General features: G+C 41.7%; 1 protein-coding gene across 2 annotated transcripts in view; it reads left to right on the top strand.

Moving 5' to 3' along the window:
• The first annotated feature begins 4,475 nt into the window (after positions 1-4,475).
• The window catches only part of tcea2 (transcription elongation factor A (SII), 2), a 77,233-nt gene continuing 59,788 nt past the window's right edge, over positions 4,476-21,920 (top strand). Inside the window, exons 1-4 of one of the 2 annotated variants that reach the window (XM_073061862.1) lie at positions 4,635-4,701; positions 7,704-7,766; positions 12,365-12,582; positions 20,127-20,232. In XM_073061862.1, coding sequence (XP_072917963.1) covers positions 12,466-12,582; positions 20,127-20,232 — 223 coding nt within the window. In that variant the 5' untranslated portion in view covers positions 4,635-4,701; positions 7,704-7,766; positions 12,365-12,465. Of the gene's footprint in view, positions 4,702-7,703; positions 7,767-12,364; positions 12,583-20,126; positions 20,233-21,920 lie in introns of both variants that reach the window. The other variant, XM_073061861.1, reaches the window with a different exon arrangement.

The raw sequence follows: 21,920 nt of genomic DNA, 5'->3' as shown, positions 1-21,920 counted from the left end.
ACCCAAAATAGCAACACAACAAGGAGCGGCCAGGAACCAGAAACACATCATAACGTGAACTATAGAGTCCAATCCATAAACCGCAGACCTAGAACTCTGACACCATCAAGGGAGAGAGGGACCATTTGAATGCAGGGGCCTCCCTTCAGGAGTAGCAAGCGAGAGGGAGAGAGAGACTATCACATGCAAGCACCTTCCTCTGGCAGTAGCACTTGCCTGGATAATTTCTATCTTCCTCAGTGCTTTAATCAGTGAGATCAGCAAGAAATCGAGTCGATCATGGGCTAGTGCCCCATCTCCAAGCTCCTTGGCCTAAAGGGTACACACCTCATGGAACATCCTTGGAGACAGCAAACTGCCAGATCACTCAATCAGCCAGAAAACAAACTGCCACAAGCTTCAACAGTAGTAGAACCGTATTTGAAAGAAAAAGATGTAGAAGAAGAGAAAGAAGTCATTTCATGAACAATCTGGAGGATATCGCTCCTGATCATGTTGTTCGCTAGTGCTACCTTCTTCTGGAGGCTCTGTAATGATTTTTTTCCCCTCACAGAAAAACCTCTTATGTCAATGAATCCATGTAAACCTTCTCCAAGACAAGTATATCCTCTAATATATATACTTGTCAACACTTCATAGGCATGAATACTTGCAGCAAGATTTCCTGAACAGAATACCATTATCACCTGAATAACATTTACTAGGTTCTCAAAGCTAAAAAATATGTTGTTCTATTTTCCTATCAGAATTAATGATCCCACATTTTTCTATCAGTTTCTTATTCATTAACTTAAATTGTTTCAGAGTTTTGCAAACTTGGCATCCTGCTCACAACTTATTTGCCTATGCTGGCTTTGCATCATAACAAGGATCAATTATTTCATCTAAGTCATTAATAGGAATTCTAAACAGCCGAAGAAACAATGCGGAATCCTGTGACATCTTACTAGTAATAGCTGATTAATTTGAAAATGTCCTGTTTATTCCAACTCTCTATTATCTTATCAATTTCTCAACATTGTTAGTGGATGTAATGTCATAAAGCTTGCTATGCAGCCAATTATATTACCAAACCAGGAACAAACTTGGAACCAAAAGCATAATCTTGAACTAATATTTTAGAGTCTACTAAAAAAGGTTTAAGGTTGAAACTCAAGCCTTACAATAATTAACATTTTTAGAAGTTTATTAAAAATACATTTATTGAAGATCTATTGAAGAATTTATATCCCACAACCATAAAATTAGGTTTTATAGGGAGACTTTTACATAATAAAGTGCATGGCCTGATTTCCCACTTAAATTTACATAGTTTCTGTAAACATAACATTTTCAGAGCCATTTATTGTAAACTTGATTTACAAGTATCTGAAATTTTAACTGATTTACTTATTTTTTCATTGAACAGATTGGAGGCGGCTACAAAACAACAACATGATGATTTTACTTAAAATTTGTCTGCACACCAAATACTCTAGATTGGATGAAGTGTGAGTGGATCGATGCTTCTCTTGGAAAGACTGCTCAGATCTTTTGATGGTGGAAATGGAGGTAAAAGATATTGCATCCTTGATTGATTGACGGAAAAACCGTCATCCTTGATTGACGGAAAAACTTTTTCACCCAGAGAGTGGTGGATATGTGGAATGCTCTGCCCCAGAAGGCAGTGGAGGCCAAGTCTCTGGATGCATTCAAGAGAGAGTTAGATAGAGCTCTTGTAAGTAGCGGGGTCAAGGGATATGGGGAGAGGGCAGGAACGGGGTACTGATTGTGTATGATCAGCCATGATCACAGTGAATGGCGGTGCTGGCTAGAAGGGCCGAATGGCCTACTCCTGCACCTACTGTCTATTGTCTATTGATTGGAAAGTACAGTTTGAAATGGAGTGCTTGGTTGTGTTTGTAGAGTTAATTAGAGTCACACAGAGAACAGTCCCTTCAAAATGCTCAGAAAATGAAACAAGGACTTGTTAGCTCAAGGTCAAGTTTATTACCATATAGGCAAATGCACAGGTGCAATGAAAAAGCAACAGCATCATAGACAGCATATAAGCAGATTCACAAGAAAGACATAAATCAACAATAAATTATATGCAATTTTACAAGACAGGGTAAAAATATAACATCTATTTTGTGCAAAGTGATCAAAGTTATCATTGTTTCATCACTTGCTAAACTTAAATGATCAGGGTTGTGCCAGTTGCTTCAAGAAGCAAATGGTAGCTTTGTTGAACAGGTGTTGCGAGACTTCAGTATTCTGCACCTCCTGCCTCATGGTGTCTGTGAGAAGATGGCATGGCTTGATGGTGAGGATCTTTGAGACCTGAACCATTTCCAACACTTCTCTTCCTTTTCTCAATCTCACTGTCTTTATCTTCGGAGCCAACTGACTCATGTCTACCTGGATTATACCTCATCCCACCCTTCTACTTGTAAAAATGCTATCCCCTTCTTTCAATTCCTCCGTCTCCATTGCATCTCTCAGGATGAGGCTTTTCATTCTAGAATGAAGGAGATGTCCTCCTTTTTCAAAGAAAGGGGCTTCCCTTCCTCCACCCTCAATGCTGCCCTCAACAGCATCTCTTCCATTTCGCGCACGTCTGCTCCTACCCCATCCTCCCACCACCTTACCAGGGATAGGGCTCCCCTTGTCCTCACCTACCACCCCACCAGTCTCCATTTCCAGCTCATAATTCTCCGAAACCTCCAAATGAATCCCACCACCAAACACATCTCCACCCCCACCCCCCACTTTCTGTTTTCTACATGACTCCCTTGTCCATTCGTCCCTCTCCTCTGATCTTCCTCCTGGCACTTATCCTTGCAAGTGCTTCACCTGCCCCTACACCTCCTCCCTCACTACCATTCAGGGCCCCAAAAAGTCCTTCAAGGTGAGACGACACTTCAACTCTGAGTCTGTTGGAGTCATACACTCTGTTTGATGCTCCTGGCATGGCCGCTTTTATATCGGTGCGACCTGACATCAATTGGGAGACCACTTTGCCGAGCACCTATGCTCCATCCACCAGAACAGGCGGGATCTCCCAGTAGCCATCCAATTTAATTTCACTTCCCATACCCATTCTGGTATGGCCATCCATGGCCTCCTCCACTATTGGGATAAGGCCACACTTAGGTTGGAGGAACAGCACCTTATATTCTGTTTGGGTAGTCTCCAACCTGATGGCATGAACATCAATTTCTCAAACTTCCAGTAATGCCTCCCCCCCCATTTCCCATTCTCCTTTCCCTCTCATGTTATCTCCTTGCCCACCCATTGCCCCCCTCTGGTGCTCTTCCCGTACTTCCTTTTTTCTTTCTTCCATGGCCTTCTGTCTCTTTCACCAATCAACTTCCTGGCTCCTTGCTTCATCCCTCCCCCTCCAAATTTCACCTATCTGCTGGTGTTTTTGCTTCCCCCCCTTTTCCAATCTACTCCTCAGTATTTTTTTCTCCAGTTCTGGCGAAGGGCTTTGGCCCAAAACATGGACTGTACTTTTTTCCCCACTTATGTTGCCTGGCCTGCTGAGTTCCTCCAGCATTTTGGGAGCGTTGGTCAGATTTCCTGCATCTGCAGATTTTATTTGAGAAAGTGTTGCCTTCTTCAGTTAGCAAGCTCCTGTAGATACAAGCGATGGTTAGAGAGGAATATGTCTGTGATGAATTGGGCTGAGTCCACTACTCTGTTCAGTTTCTCATGAATCTGCACATTCAAATTACCCTATCAGACCATGGTGCAATCAGTTTAGCTCCTTTCAATAGTGCATCTATACATGCTTGTTTGGTGACAAGCTAAACCTTAGGGTTGTGCCCTCATTAATCTCTCTTTAAGTAAGTAAAGATGCAGATGTGCCTTCCTGGTGAATGCATCTAGTTTAGTTGGTGGAAATTATGGAAGAATGTGTAGTCCTTTGGGAAACTAATGTCAGGAGGGGAGCTGAAATGAGAAGCAGACGTGTGGGAAAAGGAAATGATTTGGATTGGAGAAGCTGTTTCATGCAAAAGCTAATTCAGCTAGGCGAATGAATGTGGTGGTAAAGGGGAACCGATTGAAACTTCCTTCAAAGGGATGAAGTGACAAGGTCTCAGGACATCTTGGAGCAGGACGGAAATACGGAAGAATTGGACGAACCTGGTGCACATATAAATTAACTGTGTTTTGCTGTAGCATATACTTCATTAGTTAGCTAGGCTCTCACAAATACTATTTTAAAACAATAATGAACCATGAATTACATTTCTGTCCGAACATGAGAAATGTGAGTGGACTGAAGACATGTAAAGAATTACTATACCCAAATTAAGGCGAGGTGCCACGAAATCCGCAAGTCTAAAAACCCTTTCACCTAGAAACTTCGACAGGGCTTTAACGCCGCGGTGTATTCCGGGAGTTGTAGTCACTCTTCTTTGGAATGACGATTGGATCCGCGTCTGTATTGGACTGCAACTCCCAGCACCGATTGCGACAACGTGCGGGTCTCCCTGAATGGCTGGAGTAAGCGCCATATCCAAGAGCGAGGGGAGGGAGTGGGGTTTTCTGGTACTGATGTGAGCGGCCATTGTTCGCGTTCTTTCCTTAACCATCCGAGGCATTTTTATTTTTTTTGTTTAAAGAAAGAAAAATCACTAAATAATGGGGAAGTTGGAGGAAGTAGTACGTATCGCCAAGAAGATGGATAAAATGGTCTCTAAGAAAAACACGGTGGGTAGTGTCCCGACGGTGATGCAGGGCTGCCCACTCCCGAGTTCCGGTGATGATTTTGCTTTGCTGTGGAGAGCTGGCAGCAAAGATGTAGACGGGAAGATATAGAGATTAATCGAACTAATAACTCTACGGAAGGCTGATTTAATGAAACATTCATATTAACTTTGTTGGCAGTGAGCAGTGAGATTTGCCGAGCCACGGTTACCGTGTTAGCAATGCAAAAAACCTAGGATTGGAATGCTTTTAGACTGAGTTTTATGTGCCCACCGCTGCATTAAATGTATATAGCTCTGAGTGTTCAAAGCTGTGGAAACGAAATATTCATATCTATTCTCAATTTATAATTTTCGCTTTGTTCGTTAAACTCACTGTCAAAGATGAATACTGTATAGAAAATATTGCATGTACGACCTAAAATACTGCATTTATAACCTACAATGGCACAAGTTTAGAAGCCTCAGGGCTTCTGTCGTTGGTTTCATTTTCATTCCAAAATTAAATAATTTGACCTTTCTCTTTTTATGAGGCAACTTTGCTATATTTGTTCAATCATTAAAGATGAATTTTGCAGATTTTTTTCTCAATTTTAATTAAAAATCCTTTTGTTTAGATGTACTGTAACCTGTTGGTTTATGGAGCATTAGATGAAATAATGAAATGTATCTGAGTCCAGCTGTGGTACTCTGATACAATGCCGTGGATTACCTTGAGGATGGGTGAATGTAAATAAAAACTAAAGAAAAAAACTAAGATGCTGGAAATTTTAAAAAGAACCAGAAAATATTGGAAATATTCAGTTGTGTCTGGCTGCATCTGTGAGAGGAGATGTGGAGTTTGTGTTTCAGGTTAAAAAAACTTACTCAGAAGTAGGAAAGAGAAACCAATCCTATTAAGCTGCAGGAAGTGCAGGGGAGGGAGTGGATGATGATTCTGCTAAGGTAGACGTGACAACTTGGTGATGAGGTGTAAACAAAGTTATCTGGTCATTGAGGGAAATAAAGGCAAAATACAGAGTAGAAAGACAACAAAATCAAGTTACATGAAATTGTAGATTTTAATACTGAGTCCAGCAGGCAATATGGTGTCCAGACAAAGGATGAGGTGCTTGCAAGTTTGCATTATGGCACATTGTACAATGCAAGAGGCTACAGACGCAATGTTTCTTCCCACCATGACTATATTCTTTCTTCTCTGGTCCTGTTCTGTCTTTGTTAACTCCATGACACCCTGATGCCCTCTGCCACTTTAAATGTTGAGAATTTGCTGGTCCCAATAGACTTATCTTTACCATCAATGTAAAGTCCCTTGTATGTATATTCATATCAGGTTGTTCTGGGGTATTCTTCCTTGAGCAATGCCCAATGGTTTCTTGTCCACTAAAACACTCGTTGAACTATTTCTCCTTCAACAGCTCTCACTTTCTTCAGATTAAAGGAGTAGTATGGCCTCAATCTATGCCTGTCTTTTTCTGGAATATGTCAGTTTCCTTCATATCCTGGACATGCCCTACCTTTGATCACTTTTAACAAAGCCGTGATGCATTTTCATCCAATTTGCCTCTATTTTTGCCCCCTTTTCTGAGCTAGACATTTATTACTTGGTCCTCAGCTTCCACCTGGTTCAAGAAGGTGATGCAATGTTTATCCTTTCACCTCTTTCCTCCTACTATCCAGGAGCCTGAACAGTTTTTCTAGGTGATGCAGCAATTGTGCATAGCACTGCTGTGGTCTGTGCATGCATTAGAGATCCAAATGCATATTGGGTGACTGCTTTACAGAGTGCTTCATTTAGTGCACAAAGATGACCCTAAGCTTCCTTTTGCCTGTCACTTTAATTCTTCGTCCTGCTTCCAGCCTGGCCCATCAGTAGCCTCCTGCACTGTTATAATGAGGTCAATGCAATTTAAAGAACAGCATCTCATCCTTTGGTCACATTGCAGCTTTCTCCCCTTGATATTGAATTATACAACTTATCGCAACTTGATTTCTACATCAGTTGCCCATTGGAGAGAGTGGCTCAGCTCCCCCGCTTTTTTTTACTGTAAGTGGCATACATGTTCCATCTGACTTGTTGAGGATGATTTTCTACTCTGCATTTCCCAACTCCCATTATTTTTAATGTTCTTATTCATAAACTTTAGCTATTGACCAGATAACATTGTTTTTAGTTTATCATCCAGGTTTTATGTATTCTATCAGGATCATACCCCTTCCCCACTGTCATTGCAGCTTTTCTCTCCAGTTAAAAAAGTCTTCAACCTGAAAGTTTAATTCTGTTTCCCATTGATGCATCTTGTAAATAATCTTTGAGTGGCTATTAACAGATAGTGTTTGTTTTTTAAAATACTTTTAAGATCTGTGTCTTACTGTTTAGACTTAACTACTTGCATTATAATCACACTGCTAAGAGCTGAGAGCATGTGTATTTCTCCAAACAAGTGCAAACTGAACGCCATATCTTTCCGTAATTTTTTTTATTTATTAGCAGTATTTGTGTTATTTATTTTCTTATTCTCTAATTGATTATTAAGGGATATAAGATTATTAAGGGATTGGACACGCTGGAGGCAGGAAGCATGTTCCCGCAGATGGGTGAGTCCAGAACTAGAGGCCACAGTTTAAGAATAAGGGGTAGGCCATTTAGAACAGAGATGTGGAAAAACTTTTTCACCCAGAGAGTGGTGGATATGTGGAATGCTCTGGCAATGGAGGCCAAGTCTCTGGATGCTTTCAAGAGAGAGTTAGATAGAGCTCTTGTAGATAGTGGGGTCAAAGGATATGGGGAGAGGGCAGGAATGGGGTACTGATTGGGTATGATCAGCCATGATCACAGTGAATGGAGTGCTGGCTAGAAGGGCTGAGTGGCCTACTCCTGAATCTACTGTCTATTGATTGTAACATTCCATAAATTGCAGGAAAATTATTTCTCTAAGCAAAGTGCATGAATGCAAAATATTTTGATTTCAAATATAATAATTGCTCTGCATTTCTATTCTGCAGAATGGTGCTATTGATTTATTGAAGGAGCTTAAAAGCATACCAATGACACTGGACCTTTTGCAGGTAAATATTACATATTAAAATAACAAATTCTAGGGGTCAGCCATTTTGAACTTAAGTCTACTTCCCCATTCAACAAAGAAAATCTCAGCTGATTTTTTTTTTACCTTGAGTACCATTTTCTTATTGTCCTTGGTAACTTTGACAGAATAGTTTATTCTGTGGTGCACTTTTGCCTCTTGCCCCTTGTTTTCTGGACTCAACTCTGTTATTGTTTCTGTAGTTCTCTGGAATCTTTCCAAAATTATCTTTTTAGTAATGATATAGAATGAATCCTAATCTTGACTAGTCATATTCACACTGTTAACAAAAATCTTTGAAATGGCACTGGTTAAGTGAGCACAGACCAGATCATATCCTGACCAGTAGCTTGATGTGTTTGTTTGTTCTACTCCAGGTTCGTGCAGCCAGAACCACCTTGTGCCCCCTGAGTTAATTTTGCTGAAGTTTAAAGTGCTGATAAGAGCTAAGGAACAGGTAGAACTGTAGTACATAGTGACATTTGCTTCCATATACTTTGCAAGGGTCCATGTCCCAGTATATTCCTAGCAGCTGCATAAAAGAGGACTCTGATATACAGACTGATCCCAGGATACACACCGTATTGCTGGAAGGTCATCAATTTGCCCTTTGGTTTGCCTGAAACTTGTTGATGTTCTAGCAGAGTGGGATGTCTGTAAAGCAATGCTGCAGACTGGCTTAGTCCAGCATTGTGTACCGAGGTATAAGGCCATTAGACATAGGAGCAGAATTAGGCCTTTCAATCCATTTCGTCTGCTTCGCCATTCCATCATGGCTGATCCTGGATCCAACTCAATCCCACACACCTGTTTTCTCGCCATATCCTTTCATGCTCTGACCAATCAGGAAACTATCACTGATGCACTGAAGCTCGGTGTAACCAGCATTAAGGCTTTATGGAGAAGCACCACAGTATAGTCTCTTTCCACTACAGTGCATGGAAGGGGCAGGAGTTGGATGTGAATTCCTCTCAAACAATAAAAGCAGTATTAACTCAGCGGGCCACCTAATGCCAATTTTTGTATCTGTATATGCTGTGTTTGTATTTTTCTTCCTCCTTTAAAATTTACATTATGTACACTAGAATACTGACCAAAATTGTGAATTTTTTTGTACTTGTATGTATTTTCATCATTTCATAAAATTGTTGGTGTCCCAGCATAGTGAGATGTTTGTAAAGGAATGCTGCAGACTGGCTCAGGGGTGCACTGAAGCCTAGTGTGATCACCATCAAGCCTGTATGAAGAAATAATGCAGTGTCTTGTTGCTTCGAACTGGTGGACTGGGTCATGTTCAAGGACCCATCTGTAGATTTGAATGAATACACCATGGTTGTCATAGACTTTATTAAAACAGTTGTAGATGAGTGTGTCCCCACAAAAATATTCATTCTTCCCCAACCAGTAGCCCTGGATGAACCATGAAATCTGCAATCTCCTGAAGGCCAGATCAGAGGCAGAACGCAGGCCTGCTGAGTTCTGTCAGCATTTTGTGTTGTTTTTTTTTCAGAGGCATTTTAAGTCTGGTGACTAAGAAAGTTACAAAAGGACCTGGTACAATCTTCAGAAAGCCATCTCATGGATGAAGTGGCAATTCTGGACTAAACATGAATCCATAAAGGATGCTTGACACTTGTGGCAGGGCTCATATACTATCACCTCTTATAAAGTTAAATCTTGTCCATATTGCACCTACTGCCGCCACTGGGCTATAAATGTGCAGGAGCAGTGTGTGTGGTTAAGTGCCTTGCTCAAGGACACACACGCTGCCTCGGCTAAGGCTCGAATTAATGACCTTCAGATCACTAGCCCAAAGCCTTAACCACTTGGCCATGCAAACACTAAATCAAATGACATAGGCAACAACAGGGCTTCACTTCCAGATGAGTGAATGCCTCCTTTGCTCACTTTGACTGTCAAAACATGGAGGAACCATCAAAAGCATCCACAGCTCCTGATGATCCTGTGATTTCAGTCTCTGAGGCAAATGTGCAAGTAGCCTTCAGGAGGGTGAACATAAGAAAAGCATCCAGCCCAAATGGGGTACCTGGCCAAGTATGAAAAGCCTATGCTGATCAACTGGCTGGAGTGTTCACTGAGAACTTTAACCTCTTGCTTCAGCAGTCTGGGGTACCCATCTGCTTCAAGCAGGCTTCAGTTATACTGGTGCCTAAAAAGAACATAGTATCCTGCCTCAATGACTATTGTCCAGAAGCACTTGCATTCAAACTGCTGAAGTTCCATGACCTAGGCCTCAGTACCTTCTTGTACAATTGGATCCTCAATTTCCTCAGTTTGGATTGGGAACAATCTCTTCATGATTTCCATCAACACAGGTGCATCTCAAGGCTGTGTACTTAGCCCCCTGCTCTACTGGCTTTACACTTATGACTGTTGGCTAAGCGCTGCTCCCCCAATGCCATATTCAAGTTTGCTGATGATACTACTGTTGTAGGCAGAATCAGATGTGATGAATCAGCATATAGGAGGGAGAGTGAAAACCTGGCTGAGTGTGTCATAACAACATCCTCTTACTTAATATCAGCAAGTCCAAGGAGCTGATTATTGACTTGAAGAGGAAACCAGAAGTTCATGAGCCAGTCCCCTTCAGAGGATCAGAGCTGGAGAGAATCAGCAACTTTAAATTTCTCATTATCATTTCAGAGGACCTGCCCTGAGCCCAGTACGTTAGTGCAATTATAAAGAAAGCACAGTAGTACGTCTACTTCCTGAGGAATTTGCGAAAATTCGGCCTAAGTTTTAGAAACATAGAAAACCTAAAGCACAATACAGGCCCTTTGGCCCACATAGCTGTGCGGAACATGTCCTTACCTGAGAAATTACCTAGGGTTGCCCATAGCCCTCTGTTTTTCTGAGCTTCAGATACCTGTCCAGGACTCTCTTAAAAGACCCTGTCGTATCTGCCTCCAGCACCATTGCCGGCAGCTCATTCCATGCACTCGCCACTCTCTGTGTAAAAATATCTTACCCCTGATATCCCCTCTGTACTACTTTCAAGCATCTTAAAACTGTGCCGTCTCGTGCTAGCCATTTTAGCCCTGGGAAAAAGCCTCTGACTATCCACACAATCAATGCCTCTCATCTTCTACACCTCTGTCAGGTCAGCTCTCATCCTCTGTCACTCCAAGCAAAAAGGCCAAGTTCACTCAACCTATTCTCTTAGGGCATGCACCCCAATCCAGGCTACATCCTTGAAAATTTCCTCTACTCCCCTTCTATGGTTTCCACATCCTTCCTATAGTGAGGCGATCAGAGCTGAGCATGGTACTCTAAGTGGGGTCTGTTTTATCATGTGTCTCCAAGTAACTTGAGACCTCATCCTTAATAATCAACACCAACATCTACCCAACCAGAGGTCAGACTAACTGGCCTTTAGTTTCCTTCCTTCTGCCCCTCTCCCTTGAAGAGTGGAGTAACATTTGCAATTTTCCAATCTTTTAGAACCATTACAGATTCTAGTGATTCTGTAAAGATAATTACTAATGCTTCGACAACCTCTTTAGCTACCTTTCTCAGAACCATCTTGTCTGGGTGACTTGCCTAGCTTCAGACCTTTCAGTTTCTGAAGAACCTTCTCGCTAGTCATGGTAACTTCACAAACTTCATGACCCCTGACACCTGGAACTTCCACCATATTGCTGGTGTCTTCCACAGTGAAGACTGATGCAAAATACTTATTTAGTTTGTCCGCAATTTCTTTGTCTCTCATTACTACCTCTCGAGCATTGTTTTCTAGTGGTTCAATATCCACTCTTGCCTCTCTTTTACACTTCATGTATCTGAAGAAACTTTCGGTATCCTCTTTAATATTATTGACTAGCTTACATTCACATGCCATTTTTTATCTGAATGACTATTTTAGTTACCTTCTGTTGGTTTTAAAAGCTTCCCAATCCTCTAACTTCCTGCTAATTTTTGCCCTTCTATATGCCCTCTCTTTGGCTTTTATGTTGGCCATGGTTGTGTAATCTTGCCTTTCAGAATACTACTTCTTTCCTCTTTGGGATGTATATATCCTGTGCCTTTGAAAATGCTTCCAGAAATTCCAGCTGTTGCTGCTCTGCTGTCATCCCGGCCAGCTAGTTGGCTCCTTTCTCATGCCTCTGTAATTCCCTTTACTCCTATGTAATACTAATACATCTGACTTTAGCTTCTCTTTTTTTTAAATTTTGGCAGGAAATTGATCATATTATGATCACTTTCCCCTACGGTTTCTTTTATCTTGAGCTCTCTAATCAATTCTGGTTCATTGCACAACACACTATCCAGAATAGCTGATCCCCTAGTGGGCTTGACTACAAGCTACTCTAAAGAGCCATCTTGTAGCATTCTGGAAATTTCCCCTCTTGGAATCCAGTACCAACCTGATTTTCCCAGCGTACCTGCATGTACTTTCTATCTCCCGTTGTAATTTGTAAACCACAACCTTACTACTGTATACAACTCCCATCAGGGTCTTTTTACCCTTGCAGTTCCTTAGCTCTATCCACAATGATTCAACACCTTCTGACCTATGTCACCTCTTTCTAATGAGTTGATTTCATTTTTTTTTATCAACAGAGCAATGCTGCCCCTCTGCCTTCCTGCCTGTCCTTTGATACAATGTGTATCCTTGAACATGAAGCTCTCAAGTTTAATCTTCTTTCAGCCATGATTTAGTGATGCCTACGACATCATACATACCAATCTGCAACTGTGCTACAATTCATCTACCTTATTCCGTGTCCTCTTCTTCAGTTATCCATCGAAATCCGATGACGACGTCCACTCCTTTAACGGTGAGATCTTTGACTATAAAGTCCTATCCTGGACCCACTAGCTCTATTGTAGGTGCGCATGTATATGTGGTAGTGATGGCAACCACGGCTGCAATTCTCCTGGCTCTCTTCTGCTGTTTTCTGGTTGTTCTTTTCAACTCCAGAATACAAAACCTGTCCATATACAGCTGTCGCAAGTGATATGGTCACTTCAGTGTACAGGTAGTCCCCGAGTTGCGAATGTCTGACTTACGGACAACTCGTACTTACGAACTGAGGAAGGAGAACACCGTCTGCCATTTTAACTCGGATCCCGACGCCGTCTGCCATTTTAAGTCATTTCTGTTGACACTGTGTTGAGTGTGTAACTTTGTATTTGGCTTAAAATTTTCTTAGTAAGATTCACCCTGACCCTGCCCCCGTTCCGGTTGGCTGGTGGCGCAGTGAGATCAGCACCAGGCTGGAGAACGGAGGTTTCCGAGTTCGATCCAGTGACAGACTGCTCCCTTGCTGGGTTGACGTCGATCCAGTGACTCCCGTACCATCCGTGCCAGGTTGATATCGAGCTCGCAACTCGACCTCGTTTTAAAAAAAACACTGCCACCTCCAGCTTAAATTCCCATGCGGAATATTGTGGATGATCAAATACCCAAACCCAGCACAGCCCCCACTTGTCCCATTCAGCCTGTCTTAGTGTGGTGGTCCTTAAGACCCAGCAGAGGTCGGGACCTGACGCCCGCAGTGTTTCTGTTCTGTTGACGGTGTGTGGTGGTCCTTAAGACCCAGTGGACCGCAGGAGCCGGCGGAGGTCGGGACCCAACGTCCGCAGTGTTTCTGTTCCATTGACGGGAAGCGATCACGATTGAAAATAAAGTGGAAATAATAAAACGTTTGGAAAGAGGTGAAATGCCCATTGGTCATTAGAAAAGCGTTAGGCTACAGTCAGTCAACGATTGGAACAATTTTAAAGGATAACAGATAAAGTGAGAATAATGGAGCATGTGAAAAGCCCTGCCCTGATGAAAGCTACAATTATTACTAAGCAACGCAGTGGTTTAATTATTGGAATACATACGTTTCTTAAGTGTTTTATATGCATAGAAAGGTAAAATATATATACTATATACGAAGACAAACGTTTGACTAACTGACGCTAAATAATACTGGATGTACTTGTCCCGACTTACCTATAAATCCAACTTAAATACGGACTCAGGAATGGAACTCGTACGTAACCCGGGGACTGCCTGTACTGCGCACATTCAAGTATAACACCTTCACAAACCTGTATTCACAAACACAAAGTACACTGCGGATGCTGGAGTCAAAGCAACACGTACAAACAAGCTGGAGGAACTCAGCAGGTTGGGCAGTATCTGTGGAAATGAGCAGTCAATGTTTTGGGCTGAGACCCTTCGTTAGGACTGAAGAGAGAGGGGACAGGGGCCTTATAAAGAAGTTGGGGGGGAGGGTGGGAAGGAGAAGGTTGGTAGATGCCAGGTGAAAAACCAGTAAGGGAAAGATCAATGGGTGGGGGAGGGGATAATCAGAAAAGGTGAAGAAGGAATGTAAAGGGAAAGCACTGTGTAGTAGAAGAAGGCAGAATCATGAGAGAGGTGATAAGCAGCTGGAGGAGGAGGCAGAGTGAAACTGGGATGGAGGAAGGGAGAGGGAGGGAATTACCGGAAGTTGGAGAATTCAATGTTCATGCCAAGAGGCTGGAGACTACCCAGACGGTATAGAGGTGTTGCTTCTCCAACCTGAGTCTGGCCTCATCATGGCAGTAGAAGAAGCTATGTATGGACATATCCGAATGGGAATGTGTAACAGAGTTGAAGTGAGTGGTATCTTAGGAGAAGGACTGTCCACTGACATCTTCTATAAACCCACTGACTCTCATAACTACCTCGATTATACCTCTTCCTACCCTGCCAAATGCAAAAATTATATTCCCTATTCCCAGTTCCTCCATCTTCGCCACATCTGCTCCTAGAATGAGGCTTTCCATTCCAGGACATCTCAAATGTCCTTTTTCTTTAAGGATCATGGTTTCCCTTCTGCTGTCATCAATGATGCCCTCACCCGCATCTCCTCCATTTCCTGCACTTCGACCCTCACCCCATCCTCCCATCACCACAGCATGGACCAGGTTCCCCTTGTCCTTACCTATCATCCCACCAGCCTCCGGATCCAGCATATTATCCTCCGCAACTTCCGCCACCTTCAACAGGACCCCACCACTGGACACATCTTTACCTCTCTACCCCTCTCCGCTTTCCGCAGGGATTGTTCCCTCCATGACTGCCTGGTCCACACGTCTCTCCCCACAGATCTCCCACCTGGCACTTAACCTTGCAAGTGTAAGTGTTATGCCTGTCCCTGCACCTCCTCTCTTTTCAGGGCCCCAAACAGTCCTTCCAGGTGAAGCAACACTTTACTTGTGAGTCTGTTGGGGTAATCTATTGCATCCGGTGCTCCTGGTATGGCCTCCTCTACATTGGCGAGACCTGATGCAGATTGGGGGACCACTTCGTCAAGTACCTCCACAACAGACAGGAACTCCCGGTTGTCACTCACTTCAAATCTGCTTCACGTTCCCATTTGGATACGTCCATACATGGCCTCCTCTATTGCAACGATGAGGCCAGACTCGGGTTGGAGGAGCAACATCTCCTATACCGTCTGGGTAGTTTCCAGCCCCTTGGCATGAATATTGAATTCTCCAACTTCTGGTAATTCCTTCCCTCTCCCTTTCCCAGTTTCACTCTGCCTCCCCCTCCAGCTGCCTTTCACCTGTCTCATGATTCTGCCTTCTACTACACATAGTGCTTTCCCTTTACATTCCTCCTTCACCTTTCCTGCCCATCCCTTCCCTGCTTCCCCTCCCCCACCCATTGATCTTTCCCCTTACTGGTTTTTCACCTGGCACCTACCAACCTTCTCCTTCCCACCCTCACCCCACCTTCTTTATAGGGCCCCTGCCCCCTCCCTCTTCAGTCCTGACGAACTCCCCACACCCCCAACTTTTCCCTTCTGAGTCATAGAGCCAGAGTCAGTGCCAGAGATCTGATCATGTGACTTTCCTCTGTTAGGTCAAACCCCTCCCCCCACCCCCAACAGTATCGAAAGTGCTATACCTGTTGTTGAGGGGATGGCCACAAGGGTAATCTGCACTGGCCCCTAAAACCCTTTCCCCTTCCTGACTGTCACCCAGTTTCCTGTGTCCTGCATGTTGGGTGTAACTATCTAGCATCCTTTCAGCCTCCCGAATGATCAAGTTAACCAGCTTCCCACTGGTCACAGCTCTATTGTGCAGCAGCAGCAGCAACCCAATGATCATCCACTTCCAGCTCCATCTACTTAATGTGGAGTGTTAGAAGCTGCAGCTGGATGCACTTCTTGCAGTTGTAGTCAGGGACACTGGAGGTCTTGCCTTCCCACATTCTACAAGAGGAGCATTCCACTATCCTGCCTGACATCTCTACTCTCCTAGCTGATCAGATGTAAAGAAGGCAAGGAGACAAATTAATTTAACCTAGAGCTTTACTTCAGTTTGCTTTCTCTGACAAGCCTCAAAGAGCTAAACCCTCAAGGTCACCACTCTCTGACTCTGTCCACTTAGACAACAGCCATTGTGACGATGGCAGCGGTGCTTGCCCCTGCCTTTTAATTTGCTCTTGTTAATCAATCCCAAATATGGACAGGCCACTGGTCAAAGCTCTATTGCATAGCAGCAGTGACCTGCTCCTTACTTTTCTACTCTGGCAGTGGACCTGAGTGAAATCCCCTCTCAAAACTTCCAATGTCCAAATTGGTCACTGGTCAAAGCTCTAAAGCCCTCCCTGCCATTGTGTACATCTACGCAAAGTGTTATCGCAGGAATTTGGCATCTATCATCGAAGACCCCCACCACCTTGGACATGTTTTCATCTTGCTCCTGCCATTAGGAAGAAGGTACAGGAGCCTCAGGACTCTCACCACCTGGTTCAGGAACTGTTTCTACCCTTGAACCATCAGGCTCTTAAACTAGAAGGGACAATTTCACTTGCCCCATCATTGAAATTTTCCCACAATGTATGGACTCACTTTCAAGGACTCGATATTTATTACTTATTTATTTAGTATTTTTATTCCTTATTGTGTTTGCACAGTTTATTGTCTTTTGCACACTGCTTCTCCACCCCTTTAGTGCGTTCGTTCATTGATTCTATTAATGGTTATTGGATCTATTGAGTATGCTTGCAAGAAAATGAACTTCATGGTTGTATATGGTGACATGTATATACTTTGATAATACATTTACTTTGAACTTTGCAGACTATTTTTGGCATACTGAAAAAGGGCTGAGGATATGTCTATGTGCTCTTCTGGGCTCTGGAGATATCTTCTGCAATATCTTGGAATAGAAACATGCTGACTTTGTCCGATGATTTCACCTCTTTCCAAATGTGCTGTTATCACATCTGTGATAACCGACTCTAGCATTTTCCCCACCACCGATGTCAGACTAACCGGTCTCTAATTCCCCGGTTTCTTTCTCCCTCCTTTTTTAAAAAGTGGGGTTACATTAGCCACCCTCCAATCCTCAGGAACTAATCCAGAATCTAAGGAGTTTTGAAAAATTATCACTAATGCATCCACTGTTTCTTGGGCTACTTCCTTAAGCATTCTGGGATGCAGACCATCTGGCCCTGGGGATTTATCTGCCTTTAATCCCTTCAATTTACCTAACATCACTTCCCTACTAACATGTATTTCCCTCAGTTCCTCCATCTCACTAGACCCTCGGTCCCTTACTATTTCCGGAAGATTATTTATGTCCTCCTTAGTGAAGACAGAACCAAAGTAGTTATTCAATTGGTCTGCCATGTCTTTGTTCCCTATGATCAATTCACCTGTTTCTGACTGTAAAGGACCTACATTTGACCAATCTTTTTCTTTTCACGTACCTATGAAAGCTTTTACAGTCATTTTTTATGTTCCCTGCCAGCTTTCTCTCATAATCTTTTTTCCCTCTCCTAATTAAGCCCTTTGTCCTCCTCTGCTGGTCTCTGAATTTCTCCCAATCCTCGGGTGTGCCACTTCTTTTCTTCTTTGGACTTGATACTATCCCTAATTTCCCTTGTAAGCCATGAGTGCACTACCTTCCCTGGTTTATTCTTTTGCCAAACTGGAGTGAACAATTGTTGTAGTTCATCCATGCAATCTTTAAATGCTTGCCATTGCATATCCACCGTCAACCCTTGAAGTATCATTTGCCAGTTTATCTTAGCTAATTCACGTCTCATACCTTCAAAGTTACCCTTCTTCAAGTTCAGAACCTTTGTTTCTGAATTAACTATGTCACTCTTCATCTTAATGAAGAATTCCACCATATTATGGTCACTGTTACCCAAGGGGCCTCACACGACAAGATTGCTAACTAACCCTTCCTCATTGCTCAATACCCAATCTAGAATGGCCTGCTCTCTAGTTGGTTCCTCGACATGTTGGTTCAGAAAACCATCCCACATACATTCCAAGAAATCCTCTTCCTCAGCACCCTTACCAATTTGGTTCACCCAATCTATATGTAGATTGAAGTCACCCATTATAACTACTGTTCCTTTATTGCACGCATTTCTAATTTCCTGTTTAATGCCATCCCCAACCTCACTACTACTGTTAGGTGGCCAGTACACAACTCCCACCAGCGTTTTCTGCCCCTTAGTGTTATGCAGCTCTACCCATATCGATTCCACATCCTCCAGGCTAATGTCCTTTCTTTCTATTGCATTAATCTCCTCTCTAACCAGCAATGCTACCCCACCTCCTTTTCTTTCCTGTCTATCACTCCTGAATATTGAATATCTCTGAATGTTGAGCTCCCATCCTTGGTCACCCTGGAGCCATGTCTCTGTGATCCCAACTATATTATATTCATTAATAACTATCTGCACATTCAATTCATCCACCTTGTTACTAATGCTCCTCGCATTGACACACAAAGCCTTCAGGCTTGTTTTTACAACACTCTTAGCCCTTATACAATTATGTTGAAAAGTGGCTCTTTTTGCTCTGGATTTGCCTGCCTGCCACTTTTACTTTTCACCTTATTACTTTTTGCTTCTACCCTCATTTTACACCCCTCTGTCTCTCTGCACTTGTTCCCATCCCCCTGCCACATTAGTTTAAATTCTCCTGAACAGCATTATTAAACGCTCCCTCTAGAACATTGGTTCCAGTCCAGCCCAGGTACAGACCGTCCTGTTTATACCGGTCCCACCTCCCCCAGAACTGGTTCTAATGCCCCAGAAATTTGAATCCCCCCCCCCCCCCCCGCACCATTTTTCAAGCCACGTATTCATCTGAAATATCTTCCTATTTCTACTCCGAATGCTTAACGTTTTCTAAGTTTGTTTCTCTCCCTTTCAGTATGGTTTCTCCCATGTCATATTCAGTCATGCATCATGTTTTTCTTCCTTGTCTTTCATCTTGCATTTAAATGGGATTGCAGAGAAGAGCAGAGTCCCAAATAATAAGATAAATGAAAGTACAGGTGTCCCCCCTTTACAAAGGTAGAGCGTTCCTATGAAGCCTGCCTTAAGCCAAAATGGCGTAAAGCGAAGAACCATTAATTTATATGGGAAAATTTTTCATAGAAGCGCAAATCCTCTTTGTGATGCGAAAACGGGTTACTAATGTAGGTCTTTTGTAAAAGCGAAGTGGCGTGAAGTGAATATTTGTGAAGTGAGGGACTCCTGTATTCTGCTTTTCATACCTGATGTGCTTAAATTGTGAATATTTGTTTCAAATTGACCCTGTAAACCCTCTGCAGAACTGCACAATTCAACAAAAAAAAATTGTTTCTTTCTCAGTGTAGAACCCCATTTTACTTCATACTTCATGCCATACTTCCCATACCAGAAAAGTCATGTCATGTTTCAATGATGGAACTATATAGCATCTCTTCAAAAGTCAGTATAATCAGTTTTTCAGTATGGGGCTAATATCTCATGTAATTTTCCAAGTAAGCCGGTCTCATTCAACTGAACTTCTTGCATTTTTTGCACACTTGCTGTAATTTACCATTTTTCTTCTCAATTGCTTGCATATTATCAAGGATAGCCATCCTTGTTTCTGATCATATTCCATCCGTTTCCCTGTTGTCATTTTAGTATGTGTTTATCTTCATTGCTTTCTTAGCTGTGTAACTAAGTGTTATCTGTAAACTTCAACGCATTATATGTCACTTTTGTTCCAAGTCATAATGTAGATCATAGTTAACTGAGATGCATCTCTGATAACTTTCGCACTATTCAGAGCTGCCTACCAACCTAACAATTTTCCAGGTTAATCTAGTCCTACCATTTCTATTTCTAGGACAATACAAGATGTTTTACCAAAATAAAAATGATATTTATCCTTGTGAAAAACAGAACAATTTACATAATCTAAAAACTTTAAGATTGCAGTTTAGCTGATTGCTGGAGGAGTTTACAGCTAAATGGTTTTGAAAATGACAGTTTCATTAATCAAGTTTTTTTTCTAATTTGATATTGACTAATGTCACCTCATCCTTGTAGTCCACACGGGTTGGAATGTCTGTGAATGCTGTTAGAAAACAAAGCACAGATGAAGAAGTCACAACACTTGCCAAGTCACTTATCAAATCATGGAAGAAGCTATTAGGTAATGTTGAGTGTTCTGATTAAAAATAGTTTTCTCTAACTGTATACATTTCAACCACTAAAAGATAATGAAGCATTTTGGTTATATGCAGTAGACAAACCAGATGGAATATTTTTGGAATTGGTGCATGAGTTAAATGGTAGTATATTCAATTTGCTGTAAAATTCTTACCTTGGGCAACTTAAAATCAACAATATTTAAAAATAATTAGATAGTTCTGGCTTGATGACCATAATGCATAAGTAATGATAGGGCATGATAACAACTTAAAAATTGAAAAACACTTAATCTATTGTCTGTTTGAAACCTGTGATGTCATTGATCTTTGTCCTGTGATAGCCATTGTGTGTAATTTTTATACTACTGTTCTATTTTGATTGTTCTAAAAATTTGATAGAGGATTTACTGTACTTAATATTGAATTTGGGTACTTAGTGTAAATTTAGCATTTAATTTGTGCTTTATTTTGTTCTAATTAGTACAGGTTCTCTGCACTTGTTGCCCCAGTGATTTATGTATTTGATCCACTCTAGTTGTGCTTCATTGTACTGTTTTAAGTGTTCTTTGTTTCTGTCAAGTACAATTTTGTTAACGTTGTTCCAAATTTCAAATTACATGTCCATATATTAATTTTCATTCCAATTTGGTTCTATGTTCTAAAGATTTTTAGCAATTCATCTACTATGTACAAGTCTTTATTGCTTTTTGCTTTACCTTTGATGCATTTTATTAAGATTTGAGCTTAAATGAGTTTATCTGTACCTTCTGGCAAATTGTATTTTTTTTTATCCCTGTTATTTTGAAAAAAAAATTCAGTGAATGCTGAACTAATGGGTGCAAAAATTGGATTACTTCTAAAATTATATAGCAAGTATATCACCTTTAAAGCAATAAGTTAAATTACACAATATATTGTGTGACAAATTCTAATCTTGATCTCTGGATTCTGAGTTTGCTGATTTTATTAATGATGTATTGATTAATTTCAGTATTTCTAGTTTAAGTGGGGGGTAATTTGCCCAGGGCTCCTATTCCTATTAGCTAAGCGTTTTTTTTTGCTGGAAAATTTGTGGTGAATATTTGGCATGGAGAGAATCAGTTTGGCTGTGATGTCCTTAGTTTAACAGCTTTCAATCTCCTGTCAGCCTCCACGGTAGCGGTGAGCACGTGGGTAATGCTTTGGCAGCTTGCTGCTTATACCTCAGCAAAAGTTGATTGTCTTCAAGTAGGATGAGTGTCAAGTAAATCTCAAGTGTGTGAGATTACTATTAAAGATTTGCACTGCATGCTTCGTAATAGTTGGATCCATTTTTTTTGTTGTTTTGTTTTATTTTGTGGGAAGGCATGAAGTTTCCTTGGGCTGATTTCTGACATTGTCGAACTGCAGCAGCTGTGTGATGCTTATCATGGATAGAGCTGGTGAGGCAAACCTTGCTTCCAAAAATGGCGTCTTGAAAATCTCCAGACCATTCCCAGTGGCAGTCATCAGCAAACTCAGGTGAAATGTTAAAATAAAGCGCTTGCATCATTTTTAAAGCACCACTCGATTGAAGAGGTGCAGAAGAGCTGGTCAAATCTGCTAAAGATTGTTGAAAATATGTTGTTTAAGTGTTTGTGAATTGCAGTTAATTTTTAAATTAACTCTATATTAAATTAACTATAATATTTAATTGTAAGGATGGATAGGC

The sequence above is a fragment of the Hemitrygon akajei genome, chromosome 11, assembly GCF_048418815.1.
Source record: "Hemitrygon akajei chromosome 11, sHemAka1.3, whole genome shotgun sequence".
Taxonomy (NCBI): Eukaryota; Metazoa; Chordata; class Chondrichthyes; order Myliobatiformes; family Dasyatidae; genus Hemitrygon; species Hemitrygon akajei.
This window is presented reverse-complemented; position numbering and strand designations above follow the sequence as displayed.